Below are 12,988 nucleotides of genomic sequence, written 5' to 3' on the forward strand. Positions count from 1 at the left end.
CCATTTCAGTATCTTTGCCAAGAAAACTCAGAGTCACAAAGAATTAGATATGACTGAAAAATGACAAATATCTTCTTTAAAACAGGTAGGTATGTTTAAATAGGGACCTTTCTTAAAATATTTATCATGAACAATTAGGCAATAAGATTTGAAAGCTCCATTAAATATGAAACCTATTCTGAATCCTCATCCTGTCTCAAAGATGACCCTGCATTTTCAAGAAGCAGTATGATCTAGTTTAGACAATCTTAGATCCAGACCTTAGCTGATCTCTTGATGGAACAGAGGAGGACCTAGCCAGATTAAGTGACATGATCACACAGGTAGGAGCTGAATGTAGTTTCTGACTCCAGGCCCAGTGTTCTTTGTTGTATACTATACTATAGTACTGGCCTTAATGTCAGAATGCCGCCTCCAACACTTACTAGCTACGTGACAATGGGAATGTTGAGAAACCTTTCTGAGCCTATTTCTTCTGTAACATGAGGATAACAATTACCCTAAGTACATACGTTGCAAGACGTTTTTGAGGCTCAAATGAGATAATATTTGTAAAGCATTTGACAAATCTAAATATTGGCTAATATAATTAGTCTTAGTATTATTAAATGGTAAACTAATGAAATACTAGCTCTAGTAATCATCATTCCCTCTTGTAGACTTTTCCTTCTGCCTTTGCCTGAAATAACTTGGGGTGTAAATAGGACTCAAGGGGAACAAAAGAATAAAAGAATAAACCTATCTTCCTTCCAAACCTGTTCCCCCTTCCCTATGTACAAATGTGTATGTACACACACACACACACACACACACACACAACCAATTTACCTTTGTCTACCCCTATTTCCAGGGGGGGAAAAAAACTATTATAAATTATCAACAGTAATTAAACAAAGTTAAAAGATATTCCATTTTTTATTTCCCATGCCTGGCTAACTGAAATACAGCAAAATGAAAATTTCATTTTACTCACTAGCTTTGATCTACTCAATAAAACATAAGCAGTGAGAAGAAAAAAAAGAAACAAAAGGTTTGAATAACCCAGAATTGACCAAATCCCTGGATAATTTTTTTTTGGAAAATGGCTTGGTTTTCATAAGATTTCCCCTTTTTACTCCCCTCTGACAACAAATATTACATAATCACGACCAGATGTGCCATGAGGATGTTCCAAGAACAGTAGAACAAGAAGTATTTCACCAACCCATTTCTTCAGTTGCTTTCAGTTGAACAAAATTAATTCCTTTCAAAAATTAACACAGTTTCTTGTAAAAAAAAAAAAAAAACCCAGAAGATATTGATTTAACCAAAAATCAATGATTGATTGGGAACCAATTTTTGGATGTTTTGAAATCTTTTCTTATTAGGAAAAAAGACAACCCAACCTTAATCTATTTAATGAGAATTAAGCGTGAACAAATAAATTACTAATTTCTCTAAAGTATAAAACAAAGGAAAATGTCAAGAAGCTTTTGTGGATAAGTAGAAAAGTTCCATTAATTTTCTTCAATCGGCCTTGACTTCAGAATCATAAGCAATGTCTGGGAACTCAGAAATTCTCCAAAGTACTTTAGAAGCTACTGCTACCTCAAAAGTGCTTTTTACTGAATTAATTATTTTTAAGGAAAAAAAAAATCCAATCCTATCCAATCCTCTCTTCCCTTCCTTGACTGACTTCTTTTATTGTTTTTTTTTCAAATTTTTTTTTAAAAATATGCATCTCATGCATTATTTTCAATTGTGAAGTTTTATTACATAAATGACTTGCTGCCTCGTTTCATACTATGTATTTCTATTTGAAAAAACAAACAATTCTCAGATTTCAAGGTCAGGGAACCAACTATACACAGGTCATTTCCCACAGAAGACTGTTGTCTCACAGTCTCAAACAAAATGTGTTTGAATTCTTCCAATGGCATTAAATACCTCTATAACTATGGGCAAATGACTTACCCTCTGTAAAATGAAGGTATTAACTTCAGTGACCTCAAGAATCTCTGGGCCCCAATTTCCTTATCTGTTAAATGGAATTTAGCTACAGAGTATATCCCTCACAGGGTTGTGAGGCAGAGATAAAATAATCTACGTAAAGGTCTTTGTAAACTTTAAGGGGTGTCAGCTATAACTACAATTACCCTGGTTGAATACTTTTCTCCTTTAGTATACTGTTATTCCCATAATTTTTTTTTCAATCTGCCTTACTTTTTATACCTAGATGTAGCATTTGAACAACTAAATGGGTATCTATCCAGATGACTTTTAAACAAAAATGTACTGAGATGAATTGCATTTGTAATCAGGCACCTTTCTTTCCCTCCCCCAAAATACATGAAGTAAAAGGTCACCATAGTAATAAAAACATTTCTAGTCTTTGTAGAACAGAACTATGAAAACAGTTTTTATGCTTCACTTGCCATAAAGATCAATATTCAGGGGCATAAGTTTAAATTTAACTTCTAGTCACTGAATATGGCCATGTGTTTGCACGTGGGGGAATGGGAAGAGCTGATCAGGTGCTTCTGGGAGAAGGGGGGCAGGCATGGGGGTGGGATGAAGGTGGAGGACTTTCATTGAGAATCTATCCCGTGACACCTCTCTATTCTGTCATAATTCTCCGTTCTGCCACGATCCAAAAGCTCCTGATTTGCCAGCAACAGCAGGCATAAGTTTATTAGGGAGGGAATACGGGAAGGGAAAGGGTGCAAGGAGGGCTACCTATGATATAGGGTATGGGAATACCATATATATGATAGGAATCATGCAGCTTATGAGTCAAAAAGCAAAACAAAATAAAAACTGCCACAGTCTGCTGAGCCAACTGGCACTGCTTTAATTTCTAAGCCTTAGTCCCTCAGTCACTAAGCAATGGCAGAGGTCATAGGGATAGGACTGATACCTATGGCTACTGGCCCATAAAGAAAATCAATACACATGAGAAGGTGGAGTCAAGGTTCCCAACTCTAATGGAAAACAACTCAAGTAATTTCAATGTACAATATAATTAAATGAGGGGTTTCACGTGCATCAAAATGTACTTTTAACCAAGTTGAAATCTATCATTACTAGACAGCTGCTCAAGGAGAAACAAAGGCACTTTGTATATAGACATTCTCTACTTGTGGAGTCACTTTACATTTCCAAACTGAAGGTAAAGAGAAAATTTATATTTTTACTCTCTCTCTCTCTCTCTCTCTCTCTCGCTTAAAAAGAATTTTCAAAATGTTCCTCAAAAGTTTCCAGAATCTTGAGAATCAAAAGACAACAGATCCTTTTTCTGTTAGAAAACCCAACGTTAAAATGTAAACAGAACAGAAACAGGGATTTAATCTCCAGATGTTTTATTGTGGTTTGGGGCAGAGTCAAAACTGGTTCTATTCATGTGCAAATAGAGATAACTAATTAAAAGTTTTTGACTGAATTACCTTTAAAATGTAGCCTGCTCGGCCTTCCACAGTTATTTGTCAAGTTTCCTTATTACATCCCTTGTTTTATAAGTTGTAATGGCATTTCAAGGTAGAGCAATCGTGATATATAAGCCCAGAGCAGTCATCAATTTGGAAAGGGGGATTACATCATGGCCCTCTCTTCTCACCTGGGAGAAATCTATGGATTCCTTACCTTGAAAGTCATGATGAGATGAGTGAAATGGAATTCAGCTTCCAAATCCAGCTGGATAGTAACATTCTCCACACCTACAGAAGAAGGAAGGAAACAAACTCTTAAGGCTAACAGGAATGTCCAAGAGCAACTTAGCTATTTTTTGTTCTTTTGCTCATTTGCTTCTTATCTATTGACAAGAAATTACAGGAGAACCTCACAACTATACAGTATTGTTAAGTGGCAAAATCCAAATCTTGTGTCACTTCTAGTTTTCAGGGCCATCATTCTGATTATGACTCTGTAGTTGGCTATACTGAATCAGATCACTGCTTGACAGAAATCTGGCATCCAGTTCTGCCAGAACCGTTATTGTTTGTTTAGGAGGAAGAGCGAAACATCTTCCCAACCATCTGTGCCAAGATATTCACAACAGGGAAAAATTCTTTCCTGCCCACTGTAGGTGGTCAGCTTGCATGCTGGAGCACCAAGACATAATAATTTTCCCTCAACTAGAAAGAAACACAGATAGTTCCTTCTTTTAATAGACAAAAGCAAGGAAAATAAATAAAATCTACCACACCCGTTAGTTATCTTCCAGTTTACAAAATTGGAAAAGCTAAGGGTGCATTTCCACAATTAAAAACCAAAGTCAAATTAAAGGATCAGATAGGCCCAAATAAATAAATAAACAAATACCTAAAACGTCCCCATTCAGGACACAGCCTGAACAAATTGACCTTTGCCCTATGCCCTAAAGGTCAACGAGTTCCAGCTATAACACTTTAGAAAAAGTCACTAAATTCCAGAGGTAGAGACTCCCATGAGAACATATTACAGAATCATGCCTCCCCAGAACCTAGCAATAAGAAAAGACCATATATCTGACTGGTGCTTCTAGAGATCTACTCAATATTTCCAAGGAATCTCAAAAGGCAGGAAGATCTCAACATGTCAGAATAAGTCAAGTCACAGCTGGTTGGTTTTCAGGAAATCACTAGGAGCTTTGGAATAAACTTTGTGCATTGGGAAATTGCCAAGTCTATTGAAAGAAGAAGAAGAAAAAAAAGAGTGGTCATTGAAACGGATATGAGTTAATTGAAATGCCAAAGAAAAACATTATAATCCTCTCTAACCAGCCTTATCTAACCTATTAAAAGTGTCTTAAGATAAACTTAGTTGAGATACCCACTTCTTGGGTGAGGTGTTAGTTTAAAGCACTAATGGGACCCAAGACATCAAACATTTGAGGAGTGGCTAGCTTTCCCAAAACTTCAACATAGATGTGCTATATATTCTCCTTTTCATTTTCTCCTCCTTCTCCATGAGAAAAAAGACAAAAAAAATTTTTGAGTCAGAGAAGCATCCAAGAAACAAAGATAATGCTGGTCTTCTATACTCTCAAAACTTCCTTCACACTTACAAATAGCACTACTAACTAGACAGGATCAATCAAAAGTCCTTGTGTAACTAAACTACTTCCAACATCTGGCTACAACAGCTTTAGTTTATCACCCACAAGAAAAATGTTTGCTCAGGGCAACAGAAAGAAAATAAAAATCAAATTCATGAAGATCCTTAAATGTGAAATCTCAAATTACAGGGGAGAAAATCAGGTAATAGTAAAAGTACGATTTACTAAATAGTAAAAATAAATAAATAAAACAAATATTTCTGTAGAAATAACAAAGGCTGTTTGTTATTCATATTTAATGTCCTGTAATACTGTCTCAAATCTACCAACTCTATACTATTTTACTTCTGCTATATGGGCTCCCCTTTGCCCTTAACTTGCAAAACTCTTCATGCATTGGCTGCAAACATGCAAGACTTTCTCAGGAAGAGGGCTATAGAGAAAAGCAAACTAGTTCACTGTTTATTTCATGAACAAACACTGAGGGGACTGTACTTTTGGGAATATATCCCAAATAAGTAAAAAACAGAAAAGACTCCATTTATACCAGGATGTTTATGGTAGCTCCCCTCTTTTTTTTTGAGGCAGTAAAAATGTGGAAACATTTTATCTTCAATATATCTTATCTCTACATGGGGTTCTCCATTAGATGGTGAGTTCCTGGAGAACACAGATTTTCTTTGTACTTCAGGGTTTAGCACAGTCCAAAGCACAGAGTAAGTAAGTGCTCAAGAGATCTTTGGTGACTCAACTATTTGGAGAATGGCAGAGCAAATCGAGGTTTAGGATTGCAATGGAATACTATTGTGCCATAAGAAACAAAGAACAGGAGGAATTCAGAGAAACCAGGAAGTGGCCAAAATGAACTGATACAGAGAGAATTAGGCTAAAGAGAATCTGGATAAGAGAATCATAGAACAATAGATCCAGTGACAATAATGTAAATGAAAACAAGATGAAAAGCAGACAAACTCTGGAATGCAGACTAATTCTATACATCAAACCCAATTCAGATAATAGATGATGAAATGCCCCTCCTTCTCTAGATAGAATTACATTCACAGAATGAAGAATGTAAAGGGTAGACGATATGACAGAAATCATCTAGTTCAACCTTTCATTTTCAAAACTGGGATGCCAAGGGGAGTCATACATAAGTGATAAGTTATTGACAGGCTAGAACCCAAATCTCCTTATTTCTTATCTAAAGCTTTGACTAAACTACATTATTTTCTTGCCCTGAAAACTCAGACTTCTGACAAACAGGGGTCATATAACACTCAATTATAAGCTCTTTCCTTTAGGGAGTATTTTCCCTCACATAATGATAAATGGTTATTTGGATCTCAAAGTTTCTGAGGTGTGGGGGCTGTAGTGCAGGGACTCAGTTAAATCAGGCAAAGCCTGGAAGCATTTTTGATCACAGAAAGCCAGGCCCATGAAATAGGTTTCTTATACACTTATTAAGCTTTAATGTGATTTTCTTTAAGAAAAAAATTTCTTCCCCAAACCAAAAAGGTACCATCATCTCATTTGCTGCCATTATCCATTTCATCATGCTTGAAATTAAAATGTATATTCTTAATATGGGTTTCTCTTTATAATAAGCATAATTCTTCAATGTGGTGAAGCAAATATAATGCAGTCCTTGGAGCCACAAAGATTCGAATTCTAATCCTTCAGAGACTTGCTAACTATTTGTCCTTAAGCAAGCCTTGTCTGTAAAATGGGGCCAATAAAAGCATCTACCTCACAGTAACAGTTTGTAATCTGAAATCGGTGAAACTGTTTTTTTTTAATGTTACAGTTTCAATATAATGTGTTTCTTTGTAATCCTATGAATTTTATTATATGAATTTTAAAACATTATTCTAAGAAGAGGTTCATAGATTTCATCTTTGACACAAAAAAGAGTTAAGAACTTCTCTAATAAGATAATGTACATAAAGTATTTGGCAAACCTTTTGGTTAATTTAAATGAAAATTATTTTTATTGTTATGATGACTAAAAAATAAATTTAGCTTGCAAATAAGTTTAAAGTATCCCAAAGTGGTAAAAGTCCCTGGATTATCTCATCATTGAAGACAGATCCTTAAAATTATCTAGTGTTTTTTCAGTGTTAAAAATTCTAAATTTAAAGAGAGAAAAAAAAGTTGTTAGAGATTGACTAATCTCTAACTTCCTATTTCCTTTGCCTCCCTTATTTCTCCTCTCATTGTCACTCTATTTTAAATTGCAATGCTCTGTATGAGTCTGAGGACAGCAGATAGTATGTAACTTGTTTCCCCCTCAGCCTATGACGAACTCATTTGCTCTATCATGAAAGAGCACTTTTTTTTGAAGAAAATGAAAGCTCCGAGGGGGAAAAAATCTGATTTTACCACTCAGGAATCTGATTTTAGCACTCAAGGCAATAAATCTGCCAAAGGCCATAATTACAGGACAGAGAAACCAAGAAATAATTATGAATACACAGGAGCTCTTAAATCCAACCAAAAGTTCCCATTTTCTCTCTATGGAACTTGTTCCCACATCAACCACATACCATTCTCAGATTGCCACCAAATCTTGAGGCGGTTTGGAGCAAATGTTGTAACCACATTTTCAATGAGATGACTATCAGGGTTGAATGTCTCATGGTAAGGATCCTGAGAATTGCATATGAAACATTTTTTGTCCTCCTGAAAAAAAGTTAAGTGGGTACATCAGTTGGGTGATTCAATTCAATATTCTTTTTAAAAAAGCAGAAATATTAGTGACAAACATAAATGAGCTAATATTATTTTTGTACCTAAAGCATGTCTTTTCATAGCTGGTACATTTTTAAATTAAATAACAGCTGAAAATGCCTCCTCTCCTTGCAAATAAAAGTTCAAAAGTAGGACATGATTTCTACAAACCTAATTTAATTAGAATAAATTTCTTGGCTTAAATTTTAATCCTACTAAATAACCTGAAAAGGTTTATTCAGAGGTACAATTCACAGATTGACTTTATGAACATATTAGACATTTATTAGTAATAGTGATGTTAAAAATAGCAATAAAAAATTAAAACATTTCAATACGTGTGTGTGTGTGTGTGTGTGTGTGCAAATTCACAAATTTACATAGAGATATGGAAAAGCCATATGGAGTAAGCTAATGGACATTGTTGGGCTTGAAATCAGACTCATCTTCCCTAGTTTAAATGTGGCCTCAGACACTTACTAGCAGTGTGACCCTGAGAAAATCACTTAACCCTGTTTGCCTCAGTTTTCTCATCTGTAAAATGAGCTGTAGAAAAAAAAGGGCAAACCCCTCCAATAACTTTGCCAAGAAAACTCCAAATGGGGTCATGCAGAATTGGATACAACTACACAATAACAATGTAGTCAAATATTAAACAACTAAAATGTTTTTTTTTTTAAAAGTAAACTTTAAAAAGAATGACTTATTGGGCTTCTTGAGTTCATAGGAAAGCAAACCAAGTAGAGGGGTGAGAAAGCACTGACTGTCAGTTAAGAAGGTCTGCCTTGGAAAGTCAGTTCATTTTCCATGATTTCCTCAAAAGTAAAAAATAAAAGGGCTGGAATAGATGACACCTAGAGTCCTTTTGAGTTCTGGGTCTACTACTGTATGGTACTAGTTTGATAAGGCCTGGGAACTTCAGAAAAACAATAATTAAATTTTGTTCCGCTCCATTACCAAAGAGTTATGGGAACAGGAGAAGGAAGGCAAATTAAAACCTCAAAAGATAACTGAAATGGTGAAGATAGCTTGGAAAGGGTTTATCCTCTATAGATAACTGTTATCATTAGGTTCATTCTTGGAAAGGCCCAGCATACACCTGGAATTGAAATTAACTTCATGTTCTAGAGTAGAGCACCATTGGGCCCCTTGATTTTTAGTCACCCTGGTAGCTGAGGCAAGAGTATTAAAGGTATAAATGGAAGAGTGAGGTTTGGGGAAATGTTTTCTCTGTCTTCTTTGATCAAATGTAACCTCCTAAAGAGTAACTGCCTTTTAGCAACCATACTGGTAAAAATGGTTTTAAAAAATAAAAAATTCACACAATTTCAAGGTTTACTATTTTAATTATACAGTCCGACTCATGACTGTGACAGAACTTTAGAAAGGTAGTAACTTTTTGTTTTAGAATGGGATGCAAATCTGTTCCCAGAAACTACAGAGGAGAAGCTATTTTATTTTATCATAGTAAAACCAGATATGTCCCAAGGAAATTTATCTTACCTCAAATTTGCATGTTAACAACAAAAAAAGTCAACATCAGTTACAGTCATTACCATGTAGTCAAGGAAATTAGTAATGGAGAACAATTACCAGAACTTTAAAAAAAGGAGGGGTTAATTATAGCCTCACTTCTAATCAGGAAGTGGTCTAGACATCTCTGTATAAATGTGGAAACCAATGAATGAAGTTCACTTTACCACATTCTTTCAGGTCTTTGGAATGGGTTTTTTCTTCCTTTTAAAAGTCGGAAATCTGTGCAAAGCTATAGTCATCTGTTTGTTCTTCTGAAGAGCTAATATGTTCTACTAAAGAGCTAATGTAATATTCAGGTAAGGGAGGGAATTTCTCAAAGTAATAATAATAGTTCAGGATTGAATTTATTCTACATTTGGAACAAGTATCATTTACTTACTGTTATCCTCCATGTTCTTCCTTTAAAAATAATGAAAACAATTTAAATATTTTGCTTTTTGAAAATGTTAAGCTTTTAAAAAATGTTTACCTAAAAATGTGAACTCTACAGATGAAGAAGCATGTTTTCCATCTCCTTGACAGAAAATTCAATAAAAAGATGGACTTCAATTGAAGAACCAGGCATATTTTTGGATACAACCCATGGAGGGATTTGTTTTGCTTGATTCTGCAAATTTGTTATAAGAGATTTTTTTTTCTCCTTTTCCAGTGGGAAAGGAAGAAGAAAAGGGTGGAAAAGAAAGAAAAAAAAAATTAACTTAGAAATTTGAATTAAAATTTATAAATTAAAATATCTCTGAAATTTAAAGTTTGAGAGTTTCTTCAGAAGCAGACTTCAACTTTCTGGCTACATTTTTTTTTATTTCTTGTTAGGGTAGGGTCCTTTTGTCTTCATAGTATAGTATACGGGACACTTTTTTGGAAAAACAAAATAATGGGGTGGTCAGGTAACTTTGGTAGGGGAATATGAAGAATAAATGAGGTATCAAATGCCCATGTCATCACTACCTTGTCACCATCTAAATATGAGTTGAACCCAACTGTGGATTGTTTTCTGTAATGATACATCTAAGGAAGGGGGAAAGTTTGTGTGAAATTTGGCAACAATGAAACTACCAGTACAGTCACTGTTCACCTCCTGACCTCCCCCTCCCCCCAATCAGATGTAAGGAGGAGGGAAGAGATTACTTGAATTCAAATTTTTTTTTTTTTAACTCCAGTTTCTCAGTGTTTCCAATTCAGGGGAAAAGAGGCCAGGCTCTCTTTCCAGTGGGACAGGAAACATTAAGCGGATGCAACTGTGCAAACACATTGAGATGGGGCAAAAGGAAAGGCTTCCCGCCGTACTCTCCCGAGGCCTTCCCAGACCTCCAGCTTCCTATTTAGGTAACTGGCTGGCGGAGGAAACCTGGCCCTTTTAGTCCCGTGGACCATGGGATTCCCAGCCCGGAGAGCGCCGCCTGGCAGATCCCCAGCCTCACCTGGAGGTGGCTGACGATGCAGTAGGGCTCAGGTTTGTGCAGTCCGCACGTGGAGGTCACTGAGAGTTTCTGGGCTCGGCCAATCAGCAGGTCTCCCGTGGCTGGATAGCAGCTGCCCTCGGCACAGCCATAACTGTACTCGGGTTCTTGGGCGTGCACGTAGACTCCCCAGAGAGCTGAGACTGAGGAGTCAGGCCCCCGATAAGCAGGCAGAAGTGAGAGGGGTAGAGAGGAGGAGGGGCGCACGAGAGTAAAACAAGTTAAGAGATCGAGAAAGGAGGAAGGAACGGGAAGGAAAGAAGCATTCGGGAGGGGGGCGCTCAGGTAAGAGGTGAGAGAGAGGGGGCGTAAGGAATGTTGCGGTCCCGGGAGCAGCAGAAGACAGGCAGATGGACGGGAAGAAAGAAGTGAAAGATCGTGGCAGATGAGAAAGAAATAAAACAAGAGATCAGCATTGAGCACCACCTTCCAAACATTCATTCACACACCCTTTTGACCCCCCCCCCATTTTCCAGTCTCTGGGAAAATGCCCTGATCTTGGAGAGTCCCGGTCCCCACCAGAAAGGATATTAATTGCAAACTCATTAAGTCGACTTGCTTACTGCAAAGCGCAAGGAGGCTGCGAATTTGCTCGCGTGTGTTTCCTAGGGACGCCTCGGGGAGCACATTAGCACGGCTCCTTCCCTTTAGCCCAGAGAGATGGACCTTTAAAGGGGTGGAAGAGGTAAAGAACTTCGCAACTTTCTGGTTAACATTTCGCCATAATCCGAAGAAGGAAACGACCAGCTAGTTGCCTTTTGGTACCACCCAGAGGCGAACATCAATCGCTAATTAAAGTCATACGGGGCGCCAGGCTATTCCCAGGATAAGCCTCCTTCGCTCCGCTCTAAGCAGTTTCCCAGGGAAATAAACTACAGGAAGAGGGAGAGAAAAAGATCGCCCTCAGGACCCGAGCTCGGGCTTTCACAGCTGTGTAGGAAGCAAATCTAGAAGTAAGAGCTTAAAGGTAAAAGGAAGAGCCACGAGCGCCGGAGAACCCGAGTTCTGGCTGAAGTCTCAAGCTCTCCACGCCCAGGTCCCGCCGCCTCGCGGCAGCTTCCCTAACTGAAGGAGAGTGAATGGCATTTGAGAACAAACGCTTAATTTCTAACCCAAATTCCTCCTCCGATTCATTTCGACTCCCAGCAAAGCCTGGAAAAAGAGTTTTTCTCCCTTTCTTTCCGCTCTCCCTTTCCCTCCCCTATCTCCACACCCAAGTCCACACCACCAGGTATGAGTCCTCAGAATTACCTAGGAAACCGAAAAGGTGCACCTGGAGTAATCCCATCTCCTCCTCCCTTCTGCTGGAGGGGAACTGCAGAAGAGAAAAGGGGAAAAAAGCCGCTTGTGGATCCGCCTGCCTTCTCTCTGCAGAAGTGGGGGCGGGAAAGCAGAAGACAAATTAAAAGATTAGAATGAGGGGGAAAGGGGCCGCTCTTCCCCCACCCTCCACCCCTACCCGCTGCTTCCAAGAAATGGGAGGAGAAAAAAGAGAGAAGGTGGAAAGGGGAATTAAAAAAAAGAGCACCGAAACTTTCTTACCCCAAACTCAAAGGCTTCTTCTCCCAGCTCCTTCCAGCCCCGGAGCCCAAAGAAGGGAATTAGAAAGTTTAGCCCAGGGAGGAACAGAGGGAGGCGCCTTTGCTCATGCGCATACGCTGGAAGATGGGGGGTGAGGGGGCGGGCTGGCGGGTGGCTGAGGTCTTTAGAGAAGCCTTTGGAGGGCTTGTAGTAGTGTTCCCACGTTGGAATGTTCCCCCTCTTACGGGGTTCGTGCTCCTGCTATATGCACCCTGCCATGGGGTGTCCCAGCTGCCCCCCTGGAGCAGAGGTTTCCGTTCCAGTTTGTGCACCTCTGGGGATGCCCAAGAGGTGAAGAAAAGCAGTCGGGGATAGGAATGAGTACTGTCTAGTCTAGGAGATAGGTCCTGGGATGAGAAGGAGGGGTAGGGGAGAAGACCTACCACGGACTCTTCCATTTACATTTGTAAGAGGTGAGTCACTCAAAAGAAACAAAAAAAACAGTTGGAAGCTAAAAACTCCCTAACAAGTAACTCTCCCAGAGAGATTCTTCTTTACCTTTCTAGAGGAAGGATGGAGCAGGAAATGGACAAAAGGCAGATAAATCTTTTGTCCCGTGAGCCTGAGAACATTTTAAATAACGATGTTATGTGTAATTCTTCTCTTTTTTCTATCAGACCTGGTGTCTGATGTAGAGGGGCACCTCTGTGCACTTTCCTTTCTGTTCTTA

At 38.3% G+C, this 12,988-nt stretch overlaps 1 protein-coding gene across 2 annotated transcripts in view; it reads right to left on the reverse strand.

Annotated features, from left to right (window-relative positions):
* The window catches only part of LAMB1 (laminin subunit beta 1), an 84,052-nt gene extending 71,544 nt beyond the window's left edge, over positions 1–12,508 (reverse strand). The window contains exons 1-5 of one of the 2 annotated variants that reach the window (XM_023504795.2): positions 12,280–12,508; positions 11,989–12,052; positions 10,699–10,880; positions 7,558–7,693; positions 3,619–3,692 (exon numbers count right to left, since the gene is read on the reverse strand). In XM_023504795.2, coding sequence (XP_023360563.2) covers positions 3,619–3,692; positions 7,558–7,693; positions 10,699–10,880; positions 11,989–12,025 — 429 coding nt within the window. In that variant the 5' untranslated portion in view covers positions 12,026–12,052; positions 12,280–12,508. Of the gene's footprint in view, positions 1–3,618; positions 3,693–7,557; positions 7,694–10,698; positions 10,881–11,988; positions 12,106–12,279 lie in introns of both variants that reach the window. The other variant, XM_023504794.2, reaches the window with a different exon arrangement.
* Positions 12,509–12,988: the final 480 nt, after the last annotated feature.

This window comes from Sarcophilus harrisii, chromosome 5, assembly GCF_902635505.1.
Source record: "Sarcophilus harrisii chromosome 5, mSarHar1.11, whole genome shotgun sequence".
Lineage (NCBI taxonomy): Eukaryota > Metazoa > Chordata > Mammalia > Dasyuromorphia > Dasyuridae > Sarcophilus > Sarcophilus harrisii.